This window comes from Aulonocara stuartgranti (genome assembly GCF_965226115.1).
Source record: "Aulonocara stuartgranti genome assembly, chromosome: 14".
NCBI lineage: Eukaryota > Metazoa > Chordata > Actinopteri > Cichliformes > Cichlidae > Aulonocara > Aulonocara stuartgranti.
In genome coordinates, this window is record NC_138950.1 from 22,801,798 (window position 1) to 22,822,801 (window position 21,004).

The following is a 21,004-nucleotide window of genomic DNA, read 5'->3' on the forward strand; positions in this document are numbered from 1 at the left end:
ATGGACTTTCTTTCAGTTTTCCCATTGTTAAAAGTATCTCACAAGCATCCTGAACTGAAGGAAGTGGAACGGCTGAAATTGGCTTTGGTTTGTGAAACAAGTCAAAAGTAACCAAGTATGCACATTATCACCATCTAGTGTAGACCTTCCCAAAGTGTGGCGCCCGCCCCCTAGGGGGGGCACAGAGCCATTGCAGGAGGGGTGCGTTATGAAAGGGGGGGGGGACAACCAAAAACGCTTGGACACTGCTAGCACGGGGCGCCCACACAAACGCAAAGCAGGAGATGAAGCATCGCTGAATATGAACCAACTTCATTCTAAGCCAAAGACTAGAAACTATGGTAAAGATTATCTTCCCTTTGACTTCACCTGCACAAGTAGGTCTCCCCTGCAGAATTGGTTTTCTCTTCGTCAGGAGCAGCACTAGGCTGTTCAAATCATGGACAGTGTCCCACAGTTGTTTATGTTTTTAAACCCATTTTGCACAGAGAGGCATTTGTTGAAAAATGTATTGATAGTAATGTTGAATATTGTTACACAGGAAAAAAACCCAACTACATGTAAAATAATCATACCGTGACGCCTCTGCCTTTGTAAATAGAGGGACAGTAACTGCGTGTGTGTATGTAAGCGTGTAAAACCTGCAGATAGAGACAAAATACTGTTAATCTCACTATCTGCCATTCTGTCATTCATCTCATGTAAACAATACCGTGCGCACAGCGTGACGTGAAAAAGGCACATACCTTTGACGTTGTGTGACCAACTCTGTATTCCTCGTCCACACGTAAACACAAAAAAGGAGTTTTTAAAAAATCTCCATTTTCGGTGATTCAAAGCGTCGTTTACGGGTGGACAAAACAGCTGCGTTTTCAAAAATACCCGTGTAGGTGCGGACGTAGTGTAAAAGAGTTAGTAGTTTAGTTTATTACTACCTGTAAATTATTGCAGATTACTTGTATTTGCTTAATTGTTTACCAAATGTTTGAGGTGTAAATAAACCGCAATGGAGCAAAATATGGGGGTGTGTGATTGGAGGATGTGTTTGTGCGCGCAGGGGGTGGGATCTAATGGGAGAGAAAAGAATGGACACACGCACACACAGTAGATGTCTAATCTTTACAGTGTATTATGGGTTTTCAGATCATTCTGAACATTAAAGTCAAATTGGGCTCAAATGTAAAATAACATTTTATAGTCAAAGAACAGTTCTGTTTTTATAACAATTATAAAATGTTAGATTTCACAAAGCAACACCAAGTCTAATGCAGTATGGTGTAAGTAGAAATGCTTCTGTTCACCAAGCCACTTTCAGGAAACCCTCATAGGCCCAGAGCTTCTTTCTTCACACTGCAGCCCAACAGGACATTTCCAGCATCCACACACTCTCTCACACACGGTGCTGAAAACACAACACAGACATTAAAGCAATGAATGTATGGAGGGAAGACAAAAAAGTAGATTGTAGCATGAAACAATTTTTAAAACATTTTATTCTTTAATTAGCATGTTACTACCATTCTGAGCACGGAGCCATGAGGCAGCCTTCATAGCCAGAAGCTCCCACTCGTCCTTTGCATCCATCTTGAAAGCATGAAGCCAGATCAGAGCCAGAATGGTGGCCCACACGTCACTGTTGGCCTAATTCAACAAATCAACGACAATAAAATAAAACAGAGAGGACACACAAAGAAAAGAACCCCCCCCCCCCCAACAAAACCAACATCCTACATGATTTTACTTTCTACAACCAGTAGTATTAGTTATTTCTGGCTGCTTACTAGTCACAAGGGGTCACCAAGTTGTGTAGCTCTGCAAATTTGATTTGGCAGATTATTACACTGGATGCTGTTCCTGATGTAATCACAAAGGAATTTCTGTCTAGATGTGTGATTACCACCAGTGTTTTAGCTTCTGATATACAGATGTTTATTTTCAAGGCCTACATTTAGTTTGACTTCATTGTCATTTGTTTTTTGTGTTTTTAATTACATCATGTGTTTCTGTTCAAATCATGGAACATGAGCATGAAGCATCTGACTTACAATAACTAACATTATCATTTTGTTTGTTATTATTGAAACTGAAAAAAGTCCACCTTTTCAGGCTTTGACTTTTCCACCTCCTCGTTGGTCTTTCCCAGTGCAATAGCCAGAGCTGGATCAAGCAGCCAGCAGCCAGACGCCCCCTGCAGGGAGACTAAGTGCAGCAAAGGGTCTCTGGGTGGCTGCTCGGGGGCAGCAGCTGGAAAACCAAAAATGAAATAAAAACTAGACCCGATTATGGTGTTAGATGAGAAGACAGAACTTTATAAACCAGTGCATAAACCACCTTCTTGTAAACTATGCAACAAATAAACATTTATGTATTTGAGATCAACATCACAAATAAAATGTTTTCAACAGTGTGAACTTATTAAATAAAAATAAAAGCTGGCAATAACACGCCATCAATTACCGAGGTTTTAATGAATACCATCTGAAAGTAAGTGAGTTGAAAGCTTGATAAATTATGATGTAAAGTATGTGGTTCACATGCTTAACAGAGAAAATATATGGCCAATGAATTAAATTGTTTTGACCTGATTTATTAGAATACAAGACTAATTATTCAATGGCAGAAAACTGGATCTCATTATCTAAGCAACTGAACTAAACATTTTACAGTCACTTCCATTCGATGTTAAATTCCCTTCATGTCTACCAAGAATATACATGCTTTTTTTTCTTATTTTATTTTAACCCTGCAATTATAACTGATGGGTTCACACACATTAAGAAAATAATAATTTCCAGAGGCACAAACAAACCCTGACATACATGATGTTCCGGACCACCATACCAACTCCTACATGTAACAGCTCACATAATTTCCTCTGTGTCTAACCGTTTGTGTATTCACAGAAATGCCTAAATTACAAGTACAAAACATGGATTCTTACATTTATTAAAATTGTTTTTCTGTATGTACTCTTTTTATTGCTTGTTTGCTCCTCTAACTGATGCATATATGAAGAAAAATGTGTTCAAAAGGATTGATCCATAAGCCTAAACCACACAAGTGTGTACAATGACTTGGGTGTGACTTTTGAAGACTCACACCAGCTTGAATTCACACACAAATACGAAGCAATCTGACCTCACCTAAAACTAATTTCAAAATGCGTACATCTGTACATCAATACGCATTTGCAACCCTTTTGAGACTACGTACTGTCTCTACATACATATGTTACTTATACACATACACACATGGAGGACCACACTATGTGATTACTACCATATGAATAGAAATGTGTTTTACTTACCCATGTCATGTACAACTCCTCGAAAGATAGCCTCTACATCACAAGATTAAAATGATAAAACAAAAGAGGATGGCATGAGATGAAGACATTACATTTGATTTACTTAAGAAATATCAGGCAATATTTCTTGCTTCTGAGGTGATTAGTGACTTGAAAATTATTACTTACACACACACACACACACACACACACACACACACACACACACACACACACACACACACACACACACACACACACACACACACACACACACACACAAATTAAAAAAATAAAATAAAATACATGACTCAACCTTCACTTTCTCTTTAAAGATACAGCCCATTATAACCAGCAGTAATAATGGTCTTATACATAAAGTACTGCATATTTCACATGTGAAATAAGTTTAAAAAACAAAACAAAAAAAACAAAACAAAACATGATGGGTTTTTTTCCACATGTACATCTACACACATCTACACATTTACATAGATGTTTAAATGTGTCATTTAGGTTCTATTTACCCTTGGCAGTTCTCTCACACTTTGCCATGGAGTTGGGCACTATAATGTAAAAAAGAAAGAATTTAACACACGCACAAAAAAAACGTCAGCAAATTCTTATGAAACGTACTAAGGAACACTAAATTACTGACTTGTTGATATACAAATACAAAACAAATAGTATAAAAGTATTTAAGTGTATATCATTGTAACCTTTCTAATTAGAATCTTGATTTCTTGGAACAAATATTTTAAAGTCAATCTCCCTTTTTGCTTTTAGATAATCTGAACATGACTCAGATATTCTGTCCTTTTATTCACATTCATCGGTCTTTATCTTTAAGGAAAGCAAATTACCATGAGAAAATCAGGTTAATATTTCATGTTAACATGTGATGATCCACATCATACTAAGTTTTCGTCTTCGGAGAGTCTCACAGCAAGTTAAAACATTACTACAATATTTAAATCTAAATGCTGATAAACATCACCTACATTTAAACATTCAAATTTTGGACACATTGACTTATTAAATGATCTCTTTCATTGTTTTTACTCTTTTGTGCAGTGAAGAAGAAATCACTGCATTGTTGAAGGAGCCAAACATACACATACGGCCTTCTCTGAATCTCACAAAGGGATGGTATCTGTCACAGTTTTAATAGGGCCACATTTTAATAAGTTAGATTTCTAATTATTTACTAATTCAGAAAAATACATTTCACATGGAAGGAATCGCAGCTAGATTATGATGCTTGTATGAAAATGTTGTGAAAGTTAGACATTTCATTTGCTGTTTAGATCAGTAAGTCAAGTTAAGCTTCTGAGGTCATTATTGTGACTTGCAGCTTGTCATAAATTGTACTATAAGTACAGTGGTTTGCAAAAGTATTCGCCCCCCTTGAACTTTTGTCAAGGGGGACGAAAATTTTGTCACATTACAGCCACAAACATGAATAAATTTTATTGGAATTCCACGTGAAAGACCAACACAAAGTGGTGTACACGTGAGAAGTGGAACGAAAATCATACATGATTCCAAAAATTTTTTACAAAAAAATAACTGAAAAGTGGGGTGTGCGTAATTATTCAGCCCTCTGAGTCAATACTTTGTAGAACCACCTTTGCTGCAATTCCAGCTGCCAGTCTTTTAGGCTATGTCTCTACCAGCTTTGCACATCTAGAGACTGAAATCCTTGCCCATTCTTCTTTGCAAAACAGCTCCAGCTCAGTCAGATTAGATGGACAGCGTTTGTGAACAGCAGTTTTCAGATCTTGCCATAGATTCTCGATTGGATTTAGACACCAGACAGGTCAGGGATAAAGTTATTGAGAAATTTAAAGCAGGCTTAGGCTACAAAAAGATTTCTCAAGCCTTGAACATCCCAGGGAGCACTGTTCAAGCGATCATTCAGAAATGGAAGGAGTATGGCACAACTGTAGACCTACCAAGATGAGGCCGTCCACCTAAACTCACAGGCCGAACAAGGAGAGCGCTGATCAGAAATGCAGCCAAGAGGCCCATGGTGACTCTGGACGAGCTGCAGAGATCTACAGCTCAGGTGGGGGAATCTGTCCATAGGACAACTATTAGTTGTGCACTGCACAAAGTTGGCCTTTATGGAAGAGAGGCAAGAAGAATGCCATTGTTAACAGAAAACCACAAGAAGTCCCGTTTGCAGTTTGCCACAAGCCATGTGGGGGACACAGCAAACATGTGGAAGAAGGTGCTCTGGTCAGATGAGACCAAAATGGAACTTTTTGGCCAAAATACAAAACGCTATGTGTGGCGGAAAACTAACACTGCACATCACTCTGAACACACCATCCCCACTGTCAAATATGGTGGTGGCAGCATCATGCTCTGGGGGGGCTTCTCTTCAGCAGGGACAGGGAAGCTGGTCAGAGTTGATGGGAAGATGGATGGAGCCAAATACAGGGCAGTATTGGAAGAAAACCTCTTGGAGTCTGCAAAAGACTTGAGACTGGGGCGGAGGTTCACCTTCCAGCAGGACAACAACCCTAAACATAAAGCCAGAGCAACAATGGAATGGTTTAAAACAAAACACATCCATGTGTTAGAATGGCCCAGTCAAAGTCCAGATCTAAATCCAATCAAGAATCTGTGGCAAGATCTGAAAACTGCTGTTCACAAACGCTGTCCATCAAATCTGACTGAGCTGGAGCTGTTTTGCAAAGAAGAATGGGCAAGGATTTCAGTCTGTAGATGTGCAAAGCTGGTAGAGACATACAGCTGCCAGTCTTTTAGGGTAATTGCAGCCCCCTCAATTGACTCGGGGGGGCTGAATAATTACGCACACCCCACTTTTCAGTTATTTATTTGTAAAAAAAAAAAAAATGTTTGGAATCATGTATGATTTTCATTCCACTTCTCACATGTACACCACTTTGTGTTGGTCTTTCACGTGGAATTCCAATAAAATTGATTCATGTTTGTGGCTGTAATGTGACAAAATGTGGAAAAGTTCAAGGGGGCCGAATACTTTTGCAAGCCACTGTAAAAGCTTGCACATCTTTAATTGCTGACTAAGGAATCAGCCAATTACAACAACTGTCAAAACAAATACTGCAGCAACTGTGTAGTTAATGTTTGACATTTAACATTTCAAATAAGTGCAAAAACAAATATGTTGGTTTCTTTGTTTTTATTCTCAGAAATGTGTATGTGTAGATGTGTGTTGTCACTCAGCTTTTACTTACTAAAAGCGGATGGAGCAGGAAATGGAGCAGCATCCATGCACACTATATTTACAAAAAAAAATAAAAAATAAAAAATTCAGGGTGAATGATTACAACAGTCTGAACAACACCGCTTTAAAAATGTATAAATCGATCTTAAACAGACTGAGGTTATCAGATAAAAGCCTTCACTTTGGGACACAGCCCATTACAAAGGTTATCCAAGCAAATATTGCAGCTGTTTGCATACAGTATTGCACATCTAACATTTCAAAAAGGTTAACAAGTTAGTCCTCTTTTTTAAAAAACAAACAAAAAAAAAAAACCTAAAAAAAAACAAAACGCACAAATATGTGGTGTATTGTCATTCACTTTTTACTTACACATTGGCCTGGCCATCTTCCCTATTATGTAAACAAACGAACAGGTCCAGACATTTAATTTCATACTTTTTAACATTCACAGGCTGATATACCAATGCAACACAAATAATACAAACAGTGTTCAAAATATATACAATGTCTATCTGTTCAGTCTGGTTATTCCGTTTTCATGTCGTAACGTTCCTGACATGTCTACCAGTAAAGTTTCCTCACCTGCATCATGTTGTCTGATTGATCCCTGCTGTATTTACCTTTTGCTCAACACCTTGGTTTATACAACTTGTTAATTCCAATTTGTTCTCTAGTGTTTAGATTTTTTTTTTCCAGTTAATTTTTTTCTCTCATTTTGTGGTCATTCTGCATCAAGCACTGTGTGCCACAAAAATCACTCAGCCTCACTTCACCAGGTTATAATAATTTAAAAAACAAAAAACAAAACAAAAACAAAAAAACCTAGAGGATTACCCAACAATAATAAATAATTAAACTAGTAAAATGATTAAATTCTGATATTACTGCAGTGCCTCACAGGTAGTATTATAAGTCGTATTTAAAGTGTAAAAGATGTTCACCATTATTTTGAAGTGTAAACTCCCATGAAGACAAGATGAAACACAATAGGTCAACAACTGCATAAAAAGTTGAGTACTGACTTATTTACATTGTTTGGTTATACAGAAAAATAATACAAGTACTACAACTATACTACAACAATACTAGCATTATTTAAAGTATATAAGATCTTCATGTGTTTAATCTGTTTTTTCTGTTTTCATGGGAGATAGAATGAACTGCTACTGGATTATAATATTACTGCAGTGCCTCACAGGTAGTATTGTAAGTATTAAAGATGTTCACTAATATCCCAAATATAACAAAACATTTCGAATAAGTTAAAACAGAAATATTTTGGCTTGTTTCTATTTATTGTTAGAAATGTATAGATGTGCAGATGTGTGTTATTCTGATATTCAACTTCTACTTACTACATGCCATGGCGAAGACACCTAGGATGTTAAAAAAAAAAAAAAGTCAAATATTTCATAAGAATTTGTTAAAAAGAACTTTATGTTATTTTAGGGAAGTAGAAATATAACACAAACACTACAAACAGTATTTGTGATGTGATGCGATGCAATACAATACTGTGGCATTTCAGAACTTATTACTCTCACTTCCCAAATGTGTCTGCAAGTAAAGCTTAGTCTTATTGGTCGCTGCAGCATTTATAGCACTTGTTTATTATCCTTTAAGAGCCAGATTGAATGCTTTTAATTACCCATGGCTGCTTGAGCACACATTGGCATTGATTTACATACTACAGGGAGTGCAGAATTATTAGGCAAATGAGTATTTTGCCCACATCATCCTCTTCATGCATGTTGTCTTACTCCAAGCTGTATAGGCTCGAAAGCCTACTAACAATTAAGCATATTAGGTGATGTGCATCTCTGTAATGACAAGGGGTGTGGTCTAATGACATCAACACCCTATATCAGGTGTGCATAATTATTAGGCAACGTCCTTTCCTTTGGCAAAATGGGTCAAAAGAAGGACTTGACAGGCTCAGAAAAGTCAAAAATAGTGAGATATCTTGCAGAGGGATGCAGCAGTCTCAAAATTGCAAAGCTTCTGAAGCGTGATCATCGAACAATCAAGCGTTTCATTCAAAATAGTCAACAGGGTCGCAAGAAGCGTGTGGAAAAACCAAGGTGCAAAATAACTGCCCATGAACTGAGAAAAGTCAAGCGTGCAGCTGCCAAGATGCCACTTGCCACCAGTTTGGCCATATTTCAGAGCTGCAACATCACTGGAGTGCCCAAAAGCACAAGGTGTGCAATACTCAGAGACATGGCCAAGGTAAGAAAGGCTGAAAGACGACCACCACTGAACAAGACACACAAGCTGAAACGTCAAGACTGGGCCAAGAAATATCTCAAGACTGGTTTTTCTAAGGTTTTATGGACTGATGAAATGAGAGTGAGTCTTGATGGGCCAGATGGATGGGCCCGTGGCTGGATTGGTAAAGGGCAGAGAGCTCCAGTCCGACTCAGACGCCAGCAAGGTGGAGGTGGAGTACTGGTTTGGGCTGGTATCATCAAAGATGAGCTTGTGGGGCCTTTTCGGGTTGAGGATGGAGTCAAGCTCAACTCCCAGTCCTACTGCCAGTTTCTGGAAGACACCTTCTTCAAGCAGTGGTACAGGAAGAAGTCTGCATCCTTCAAGAAAAACATGATTTTCATGCAGGACAATGCTCCATCACACGCGTCCAAGTACTCCACAGCGTGGCTGGCAAGAAAGGGTATAAAAGAAGAAAAACTAATGACATGGCCTCCTCGTTCACCTGATCTGAACCCCATTGAGAACCTGTGGTCCATCATCAAATGTGAGATTTACAAGGAGGGAAAACAGTACACCTCTCTGAACAGTGTCTGGGAGGCTGTGGTTGCTGCTGCACGCAATGTTGATGGTGAACAGATCAAAACACTGACAGAATCCATGGATGGCAGGCTTTTGAGTGTCCTTGCAAAGAAAGGTGGCTATATTGGTCGCTGATTTGTTTTTGTTTTGTTTTTGAATGTCAGAAATGTATATTTGTGAATGTGGAGATGTTATATTGGTTTCACTGGTAAAAATAAATAATTGAAATGGGTATATATTTGTTTTTTGTTAAGTTGCCTAATAATTATGCACAGTAATAGTCACCTGCACACACAGATATCCCCCTAAAATAGCTAAAACTAAAAACAAACTAAAAACTACTTCCAAAAACATTCAGCTTTGATATTAATGAGTTTTTTGGGTTCATTGAGAACATGGTTGTTGTTCAATAATAACATTATTCCTCAAAAATACAACTTGCCTAATAATTCTGCACTCCCTGTAAACAAAATTTTAAAAAAGTGCTGCAAGATGCCCTGGGAAACAAAGTGCTGAACAGGAAGCTCGGGGGTCAAGTTGCTGATTAGGAGGCATCATGTGTGATCGAACGTTGTGTGGATCTGTGATGATGACTCCCCAGATGTTCTTGGAAATCTTCTGGGCCACAGCGGTGGCAGTCACTACTGTGATGACAGGGCCACGCAGACTCTGCTCCACCAAACCCTTGTTTCCCGTTGCACATTGTTGGAGGCGGAGCGGGTGGAGGTTAGATGTGTGCATGGGGACATCCACAAATATCCCATAGTGCCGCTGCGTATTTAAGTTAAGGGAAACACACATAGAATAAAGGCTGCAGTTAGTTGGCACCTGTCGCATCCCTGACTTTGGGGATGAATTGGCTGAGATTTAATAAACTTTTGGGCCAGTATGTTGGGATGTGATCACGACCAGTTGTAGGTTGTAGTGTCTGCGTGGTGCTACGTGGTGACGCGGGGTTGTCCAACGCTGACTCCTGGGGAGAAGTGGTGGTCCTTTTCATGAGGCCCCGCCTGAGTGGATCATTCGCCCCACAGAAGATTTTCCACTGGAGCAGTCTCGTGACGACACCCTACGCTCAGCCTTTGACCAAGATAGTAATTGATGGTCACTTGGTGTGCCCTAAAGCCGTGTGGCCCTACCCGTACTTTGTATCATTGAACGAGTAAGCCGTGACACACGCACAGAGGAGGAACACACCCAGTTGTTGGTGCTTAAAAGCCACCGAGATGCTGAAAATAGGGTTAATAGAAAAGTCGCACGGCACATAATGTACGAAATGTCACGGTTTGAGGCCTACCCCATGGCCCAGGATAGACGAGCTTCTGGACGAGTTAGGCACTGCCAAAATTTTGCACAATGCTAGATTTAACCAAGGGCTACTGGCACATTCCCTTGTCTGCAAAAAAAGCCTTCTCCACTGTGTATGGTTTGTACCAATTCTTCACACTTTTGTTCGGCTTGCCCAAAGCCCCATGGACTGGGTGGGGCGGCCTCACCTAGATGATGTTATCATCCACAGTAACACCTGGGTGCACATGTGCAGCAGGTGGTTGCGGTCCTGAAGACTCTGCAGCAGGCAGGGCTCAGGGCAAACCCTAAGAAATGTGCATTTAGATGGAGGGAAGTACAGCATCTGGGTTAGCACTTGGGGTGTGGGCAGGTGCGTACAGATGGAGAAGACAACTGCCACTGTATCCTCCCCGCGCCCCAAGACCTAAAAGGAGGTGAGGCAGTTCCTGGGCCTGGTGGGGTACCATAACCAGTTCATGCCTAGTTTCAGTCCTTTGACAGATCTCACCTGAAAGGGTGCCGCAGATCTGATCCAGTGGGTGGAGCAATGCCAAGCAGTGTTTGTGCAGGTGAAAAAGGCTCTCTGTGGGGAGCTACTCCTCCACAAACTTTTCCCTCCCTTTCATCCTGCACACGGATGCCTTGAACAGAAGGCTGGGGGACGCTTTGTCCCAGCAGGTAAGAAGGGTTAACCGCCTTGTTCTTTTACATCAGCCAGAAGCAAAATACAGCATGGTGGAGAATGATTGTCTGGTGATCCGGTGAGCGGTCAATTCCCTTCGTTATTACCTCCTGGGACACTCGTTCGCACTCTGCTCAGACCACGTCCCGCTACAGTGCACCTGGGTCACTCGGTGGTACCTGACTTTACAGCCCTTTAGGTTCAAGGTGGTCCATAGGCCACAGATGGTCATGGACAATTTCCTCTCCTGTTTACACAGGGGGAGCCAGATGCGGCCTGGGCCTCAGTCAGACATTGGGATTGTGTGGCAGGGGTGTGGTCTATGGCTCCGCTGCAGTGGAAGGGTGGTGCAGCAGACTCCAGGGCCAGTCCCAGGGAGGCTGAGGTCCAGGTGGAGGGAATTAGGCTCACGAACACTCTAACGTTTTTAGTTATGCTGGGGACCAGCAGAGAGAGGGCCAGCTGCAAGCTTTTGGGAAACATAAGGTGCCGAACAGGAGGATTGGTGGTCAAGTTGCAGAAGAGGAAATATTGTGTGTGTGTGTGTGTGTGTGTGTGTGTGTGTGACAATTTAACTGTGTTCGAACGCTGTGTGGGTCCGTGGTGTTAACATCCATCTTGGTATCTTGATTCCTTGCATCATTTTTTTGCTACTGAATCTTACTTTTTGCCATAACCAACTTTTCTTTATATTTGTACTGTCTGTGACTCTTATAGTCTGCTTTTCAATATATCATTGTACCCCTTACAATAAATACCCCTTAATTCAAGTCTATCTTCATCTTCAGTCTGTGCCTGACAGAGTTTTATTTTTTCTTTTGAAATAAACTCACGGGGTGTTGGAATATTTCTGCGCACAAGAGGTCCTTGAATCATTTCGCTGTTGTCTTTGTTGACAGCAATGAAGGCAGTGAAAGAACTGCTCACTCCTGATTGGACACTGAGTTGCACCACCTTCTCCTTCACTCCTCCATCTTGCTGTCCTCTGTTCTCTCTCTCATCCATCTCCAGGGAGCGAATCAGAGTCCGAGCACCCAACCTGTGGACTGTTAGCCTGCAGACAAGAAGGCACAAAACCACAATAATTTCCTTTCCATCCATTTCCTTTTCATCACTTTAAAACAACAAAGATTTACACACAAGCAGGCTAACAATTTTGATCCACTGCTTTCCCAAAATGAGAACGTTCTTTATTTAAATCAAATACATGTAACCTAGAACAAAAAGTGTTAAACTGAGTGTTAAACTAATTCAGAATAAGATTAATCAGAAAACTACACAACATTTTTATCTTGTTCGGCATCACCACAATTGACATAGTTCCTTGAATGTTCCTTCTTTATCTCATCCTCTACCAGTAGCTGATTTTACTTAGACTTATCTATGTTTTTGGTAATCAATACATCTCTTTTTGTAATTTTATCTCCTTTATAAAAGGACCTCTCCTGCCAAAAATAATGTGCAAGTGCATTTGCTAATAGACAGCTTGGTACTGGATAAAATAGTATATCACCGCAAAAGAAAATTTAAACCACGCCCAGTCAGGATAGTCAAACAAATCTCTCAGTCTTCACTTCAGAACAACTTTGTACTCACGTTTACCTTTCAAACAAACAGTACTGTGATGTGACAAAACCAGCCAAAGCTAACAAAAGTATAATTTCTCCTAAAATTGCAGTTTCATGCTCCCAACTTTGCAGGAACAATTTGGGGATAACCCCTCGCTGTTCTAGAATGACTGTGCAACAGTGCACAAAGTGAGGTCCATAAAGACATGATGAGCGAGACTGGTGAGAACTGACCTGCACAGAGTCCTGAACTCAACGTGATCGATGTGTGACCTAACAAATGTCCTTTTGGAAGAATGAACAAAATTTACCAAATCTGTATACCCATATCTGTGTATTCAAAGGAGCTTGCAAAGAAAAGCGTCTGGACTTCTTTAAGTTGCTTGAAGCCGTTTCACCTCTCATCCGAGAAGCTTCTTCAGTTCTAAGGTCAAATGGTGGGGAGTCCCAGATTTAAACCTAGTGGGAGTGTCCCCCCACAGAGGGACAAGAGGACCCCCTGATGATCCTCTAATCGCCTGAGCCAAGGTGTGAAACTGGGTGTGGGTCCCAATCAGCCAGAGTTTCGGGTGAGCTCATTGTGAAACCTGGCCCCACCCTATTATGCAAATTCCTGAGGTCAGATGGCCCAGGATGTGAGTGGGCGTTAAGGCGTCTGGGGAGGGAACTCAAAACTGGATTATAGATGGCAGAGAGTTGGTGTCGTAGACCACCGCCTCTGTTCAAAGATGGTCGCTCACAGTGGACATAGATGGCTTCTTTCACTCCTCTTTCAAACCATCTGTCCTCTCTGTCCAAAATGTGAACATTGGCATCCTCGAAAGAGTGTCCTTTATCCTTAAGATGCAGATGGACTGCTGAGTCTTGTCCTGTGGAGGTGGCTCTTCTGTGTTGTGCCATGCGCAACATAGACAAATCTCTATGAGACAAAACTCCAAAACGCAGACTTAAGAATGTGGTGTATGCTGTACAGTGCAGCGAGGAATGCCCAGACCTCTACATTGGAGAGACCAAACAGCCACTTCACAAGCGCAGAAGTGGCTGTTTGAGAAAAAGAAAAAAAAGAGGGTTGACAGAGCATTTTTCAAAGAAACATATCTTGAGTAATATTTCAATTTTGAAGTGAAATTTTCACAGCACTCATATGTGCCCACACCATAACATTTTTATGAAAATCGTAGACGGATAGGCAGAAGTCCCGTGTTGATTTTACGGAGTTACCCATGTATACACTGAGCTGGTTGGTTTTACTGGCTGTGCGAAATTTGAAGTTACTTTGGAAACGTTTTTTGTTTTGTTTTTTCGTACTTTGAGAAGTACAAAAAGAATAAATCAGTTTAAGAGATCCCTGAGCTGTGCTTCAGTTGAAACAAAAACTGGACCCATTTCCTAGACTTCAGTGTTGTGGTATTTGTTTTGGATATAGACATAATTAAAATAGTTTTAAACAGGAGTTACAGTAAAGAAAGGCTGCAGCTTAGCAAAAAACCCCAGGGTCACTTTGATAGGCAGTATAAATTATTATAATTTGCAATTAGGCAGTTAATTTAATTCAATTTGGATATAAGCTTAAAAATATTAGAGAAAAAAATAATGACCAGATGCTCCCCATGAGCAAGCACTTGGCAATAGGAGGAAGGAAAAGTTCTCTTTAAACAAGAATAAACCTTTGGCAGAACCAGGGTCATGGAGAGACAATCGTCTGTTGAGACTGTTTGGGGGTGAGAAGGAGGCAGACAGAGTCAGTGAGTGTGTGTGTGCACTTGAGAAAGTGTGAGAGAGAGTGAGAGTTGGTACTTTTAGTACTCTCGCTGCAGTGTTTTCGATTAACTGAAGTTTTTTTTGTGGAGCTTTTGCAGTGATGAATAATAATGAATTACAATAGTCCAACCTAAAGCAATAAATGCTCTAATTTTTTCATGAACAAATTTCTCAGCATCACTTTGAGACAGGATGTTTCTCGTTTTAGACATCTTGCACAAATAAATGAAAATAGTGCTAAATATTTGGTTAACATGTCAATTAAAAGATATATCAGATCAAAACTGGCTCCAGGATTCTTCACAGCCTTGCTGTAGTTCAAAGTAAAGCTATTAAATATCTGGTCAGACACAATGTTGTGAAGATTTTTAGGGTCAAAGACAAAGCTATTTCTTTCTTTGCCTCTCGGAGGAGGCGGACGCACTTTTTCTCCTCTCCCTTATCTTCCCTGCTAGTTCTTATGTCCTTGTCTAGTCTCGTGTCTTTTTTGTATTACTTTCCCTGGAACACTCTCTCACAGTCTGTATCTAAAACCTAAAAGAGAATTATGGATTTGATCAACTGGTCTCTGAATGCTATTGACACCCTTTAATGAGAAGTCTGGGCTCGGGAGAACCCAAGTGCCCTGGAGGGACTTCCCCTGCCGGATACACAATGGAAAGGTGGCAGAGGATTGTGTGCCTGGCGGGACTGTCGATCGAGGACGCTGAAGATATCTACCTATTCGGAACCATGATAACAGGGTTCTTGCTGATCGGAGCTGACTTGGCCCTGGCTTATCGGAGAATTAAGAGAGCAGAACCGGCTGTTCAAACCCCCACAAGGCTGCCCGCTGGGATTGGAACGACAGGTGCGACTTCTCAGAAAGGGCTCACTGAAGGTAGCATGGTTAAGAGCTTGGAGGCGCTTACGACTGCAGTGAATGCTCAGAATAACACCTCTGAGCGTATGTATGTTGGATTACATCAGGAAAGAATCAACTCAGAACAACATCTCTGGGCGGAAGCTGGATTACATCAGATTACAGAACCTGCTATGTGAGCACAAGAGAGACAAGACCACGGAATCGACGGCTAATAACATCATGGAGAAACTCGCAGCTACTAACGGGAGATTGAGAGACCAGTGTCAGAGTGTTAAAAACAGCTTGAAATTCTCATGAGTTGTTTGCAAAAGAAAAATCACCATCATAATGCGGCTACCCCTTCGGCGCCAGCGGTGGGCTCAAGGCTGGAGCCAAACAAAAACTCCCTGATAACGACTGTGTTGAGTCTGTTCCTTCCCATTCCCTACAAGGCCACCTGGGTTGGCTGGAAGACTGTTTACTTAGCCTGGCGGGGCGAAGGACACTGTCTCAGCTGAACTCTGGACATGCATACATATACTGATACTGATAAGCACTCACTATCACCCTCCCTATCCAACGCCACCTCCAACGCTTACCTCCCCCATGATGTGGACAGCTGGAGGCACAGTCGAAGATTGCAGCGGTCCCAGATCAGATGTACACACTGGAACACTTTCCCATGTTGCTTGTCTGTGTTTATTGTGTTATGGTGTGTTGATACCTGTGCATTCCTGTATTATCCTTTTGTGTTGCACATTTCAATGTTTTTTTCCTCGCTACCTGGCCTGACCTGTCTCCCCAATGTGATGTTTGTATTGTATGTACGGTTAGCAAGGTCTGTCATCTTGGTTGTGGGTTAAAGACCTGCAACTGACAAATAAAGGCTATCTCATAACATCAGTTTAGTCTGAATTTAGAAGCAGGAAATTAGAGTTCACCGAGGTCTTGATGTCTTAAAGACATGACTGTAGTTTGATCTATTGATTTGTGTCACTGGGCTTCATGGAGACAATGTTAAGAAAGCAAAATGAAATTTTAAGATTTTTAAAGAGAATCTGATAAACATGGATAACAGTGTGTCGAACTTACTGTAAAATGTAGGTGTTATTTTGCTATTTAAGTCCAAAAATGCTTTTAAAAGATAATGAAGCAGTATTGCCAGTGGCTATAATTTCAAGATCTATTATGGAATAAAGTTACCACTTACCTTTGTGCTATATTTTCTGTTTATATCACTCACATTGACAGAGGATGGTGACCAATAGTCCAGACAGATGTGCTGCGTCTTTCTGTACTTAACCCCAGTTATCAGGCTAAAGGAGTCGAAACAGCATCTTGCATAGATTCCTTTTTGCTTCTGACAGATTTGCCTCTAAAAGGTCAGACAGACTATGTTTTCTTCTCTAAACAAACACTATGACTGTCAAAAAGAGGCACTGAGGGCACAAATTAGTTGCTGTTGGAGAGGTACCTGTGTGGGTCAAGCTGTTTGCTTGACGTGTATTTTACAGTCAAAATGGCAGATTGTTGCACAGTAATTTTTTCACTTGAGGTCAAAAAATGGCTTCTTGATTTCCCAGAAACTGCGGACTGAGATTCCTCTGTCATGTCTAAATGTTTGTGATCAGTAATCATATACTATTAGATATTATGATACCCCTAATCCAAGAAAATAAGATTAGAAAAAGTGAAACATGTTTAAAACTAGACAAACACCATTAGGTCTGTGTATTATTAACTGTTTTCTAGTAAGTAGAGTTATGTTTCTGAAAATATTGTTTTAAATTCAACACTCGCATTTCAAAACAGAAGTGTGCCGTTTGTGTTAAACTGTTTTACCCAGTGTCCTCTGCAGGGCTGAGACTGAAGTGCAGCTGGTTCTCAGAGGGATGACCTGCCAGGCTGTACTTCACCGTCACACAGCCCTCTGCTGCCTCTGAGCTCTGACACAGAATCACAGGGTTAGAAGTCACGTTAATTACTGTCATCAAATACCTAAACAACAACATGAGAAGGTGCTGCTCTTACCTGTCCACTGAGCTGGGCATAAATCAGTGACCTCTGACCCTGGAAAAGTGCTGTGATTGGTGGAGAGAGGACAGTGACAGACACTTCCTTTGGTAAATCCCATGTGACTGAGATGTCGACCACAGCCGGCTGCAGAGCAAATCGCAGCGACTGCATCACCTGAAAAATAAAGAAAAACTCTCCAAATTTGCTGCTTCAATGTTTAACTTGACATGCTTGACTGCTCTTGCTCTTGACGAAGGCGGTCGCACTTTTCTCCTTTACTCCTCTCCCTTAGCTTCCCTGCTTAGCCTCTTATGTCCTTGTCTAGTGTCGTGTTTTTTGTGTTACTTTTCCCTGGAACATTCTCTCACAGTCTGTTCTCTAAAACCTAAAAGAGGAATTATGAATTGGATCAACTGGTCCCGAAATGCAATTGACACCCCTTTCTCAATGAGAAGTCTGGGCTTGGGTGAGCCTGAGTGCTGAAGATATCTACCTATTCGGAACCATGGTAACAGGGTTCTGGCTGATCGGAGCTGGCTTGGCCCTGGCTTATCGAAGAATTAAGAAAGCAGAACCGGCTGTTCAAACCCCCGCAAGGCTGCCTGCTGGGAGAGGCGTGAGTTTCTCAAAATGGGCTCATTGAGTCAGCACGGATAAGATCTTGGAGAGGCTACGGCTGCTGTGAATACTCAGAATAAGATCTCTGACTGCAGACTGGATACATCTCGGAAGGGCTAGCTCGGAATAACATCTCTGGGCGCAAATTGGATGACATCTCGGGGAGGCACACTGCCGTGAGTTCTCAGAAATCGGCTCCTTGAGCACAAGAAATGACAACATCACAGAACGCAAGTATGGCGAAGCTCGCGGCTCTCCAACGAGAGATTGAGAGACCAGTGTTGGACTGTAGAACTGCTTTGAAATTCATATGAGCTGTTGGCACTAAAGTAAAAAGCACCATCACTTCATGCGGATAGCCCCTTTGGCGCCAGCTGCAGTCTCAAGGCTGGAGCTGAACAACAACACCCTGATAACAACTGTGTTTAGTCTGTTCCTTCCCATTCCATGCAAGGCCACCTGGGTTGGCTGGAAGCTGTTTACTTAGCCTAGCAGGGCGAAGGACACTGTCTCAGCTGAACTCTGGACACGCACACACATACATATACACTGATATGCACACACTCATCCCCCCTCCCTTTCCAAACGCCTTCGACGCTTATTCCCTTCTGATGCTGCACCCTTTACCCACCCCTGTTGCTTGTCATGTGTTTCTTTGGTGTATTAAGAGTTTTTTCATGTGCTATGTGCAGTGGTGTTTTTTTCTGTTCTCAAACTGATCTCCCTGTTGGAGCTCAGTCTGGGGGAGTTATTTTTCTCCTTATCTTTCCTCATGTGGTGCATTTTCCATTATTATACCTCTCTGACCTGTCTTCCCCATGTGATGTTTGTGTAATGTATGTATGGTCGGAGGGTAAGATGGCGCCGCCATTGCGTGCAATAGGTCGGCAGCCTTATGAAATTTCCCCTTGTGGGACTAAAGGTATATCAAATCAATTCAATTACTTTTATTCTATATGTATAGCACTTCAGTTTTTGATTAACAACCACATATTAAATATTAGTATGCATGTCTGAACATACACATAAACAGACACATAATCAACCTTACAGTCAAACATTTATTCCAACATACAAACTATGGCCCAAAATAGAGAGGAAAAGATTAAGGGAAAGTTAACCAATAAAAATGTGCTTTCATCAGTCGTTTAAAACAATTACAAAAATTCCAGATAAGCTGAAGAGTATTCCAGGGTTTGGGCACCACGACCTCAAAAGCATGATCACCTCAAAGTCAGAGGGGAAAAAAACAAAAAAAACAAAACCTATATGGCCCAGAAATGATCTGCTGTGTATCACATCTTTGGAAAACTGAGTTCAGTTTCTGAACCTGATTACTTCCACACCTGTTCTTAATGACGAAATCACTTAAATAGGAGCTGCATGACAAAGTGGAGTAGGCCAAAAGATCTTCAAAAGCCAGACATCAAGCTGTGATCCAAGGAAATTCAGGGACATATGAGAAACAAAGTAATTAGATCTGTCAGTGTTGAAAGCCATTTGTAAAGCTGTGGGACTCCAGCGAACCACAGTAAAAGCCATTATCCACAAATGGCAATAACACGGGACACTGGTGAACATTGATAGCAACAAATATTTCTGGCACAACTTCACCAACTTCCAAAGTGCATGGAGAAGACAAAGATCTGATGACACCGAGACTCCAGCGACGCTTAAGATTCTAGGGAGCAACTTTATTAAGTGAACAACGCGTTTTGTCTTGTGGCCTTCATCAGGGTTGTTGCAAAATGTCCAACAGTTAATGTTTAAAGAAAAAAAAAAAGGAAACAGAAAAAGAGAATTTCCAAGTGGACCAATTACAACTCAAGAAATAAACCAGCTGACCAATTGACATTAACGAGGTGGTATTGGTTCATTGGTTAAGCTACAGCCAAAATAGATTCTGGACTAAACCACTACAAATTAAAAGGGAAGGGGGGGGGAAATCCCAACATTTCTTAACATAATACATAATCAATATTGCACAGAAAAATCCAAATAACTTAATATAAAAAATACAAATTAAAAGCTAATATGAGTACAGGAACATTAAAAGAGTGCAAAGATGCAAAAATCTAGTTAAAAACATAGAAACATAGTTGCTGCTAAGGGTGGCCCAACCAGTTATCACACAGGGCGATGTAGGTTTGGACTTTTCCCCCTTTAATATAAAACTGGTTAATTTAGAAACTTCATTTTGTGTTTATTTGTGTTATCTTTGTCTAATATTCAAATTTGTTTGATGATCTGACATATTTAAGTGTGACAAATAGACAAATATAAAATAAGGGGGAAAACACATTTTCACACCACTACATTGATTAATATGAATTTGTTGAATAAATATGCAGAAAACCATTTGCAAGCAGTACCAGTGATGCCATCTAGTTTTGTATTCTGGTGATAAGAGTAGCATGATCAGTGGTATCAAAGACTGCAGATAAGTCAAGCACAACTAACATGAAATATTTTCTCTTATCCGAGTGCATAAGAATACCATTAGCAATTTTTTTTTCTTTTTAATAAAGTTGTTTCAGTGCTGTGGTTTTGTCAATAACCAGATTGAGAAGCAACAACTTTCTCGAAGACTGGAAATTGGCCCATAATGACCTAAAACAGTGGAATCTAAGGAGGGATGTTTTCCCTAGAGGAAAGACGCTGGGTAAGATAAATGGAATGATTTATAATAGAGAAAAGCCAAGGACAGATGACAAGTAGAACCTGCTAATGAATTTAGGACAGACAATGTCCACTGGGCAGGAAAACGTGTGCAATAATGGGACGTATGGGACAAAAGTGGGTGAAATAATGTCAAGGAGATATGTTGAGAAAATTAGTTTAAACTCTATGAAGAGAACTGATCAAGAGATTTGAGTCAGTTGAAGACACACAGACTTGATGCAGTCACTGGAATACATGGCAGGGAAAG

At 40.8% G+C, this 21,004-nt stretch overlaps 1 protein-coding gene across 2 annotated transcripts in view; it reads right to left on the minus strand.

The window, feature by feature from the left end:
* Positions 1-1,105: 1,105 nt before the first annotated feature.
* The window catches only part of LOC309687211 (von Willebrand factor A domain-containing protein 5A-like), a 35,060-nt gene continuing 15,161 nt past the window's right edge, over positions 1,106-21,004 (minus strand). Inside the window, exons 12-22 of one of the 2 annotated variants that reach the window (XM_082502002.1) lie at positions 17,473-17,631; positions 17,284-17,387; positions 12,102-12,322; positions 7,862-7,882; positions 6,876-6,896; positions 6,514-6,555; positions 3,814-3,852; positions 3,308-3,340; positions 2,099-2,244; positions 1,518-1,641; positions 1,106-1,402 (exon numbers count right to left, since the gene is read on the minus strand). In XM_082502002.1, the coding sequence (XP_082358128.1) occupies positions 1,323-1,402; positions 1,518-1,641; positions 2,099-2,244; positions 3,308-3,340; positions 3,814-3,852; positions 6,514-6,555; positions 6,876-6,896; positions 7,862-7,882; positions 12,102-12,322; positions 17,284-17,387; positions 17,473-17,631 (990 nt within the window). In that variant the 3' untranslated portion in view covers positions 1,106-1,322. The remainder of the gene's footprint in view (positions 1,403-1,517; positions 1,642-2,098; positions 2,245-3,307; positions 3,341-3,813; positions 3,853-6,513; positions 6,556-6,875; positions 6,897-7,861; positions 7,883-12,101; positions 12,323-17,283; positions 17,388-17,472; positions 17,632-21,004) is intronic. The other variant, XM_082502003.1, reaches the window with a different exon arrangement.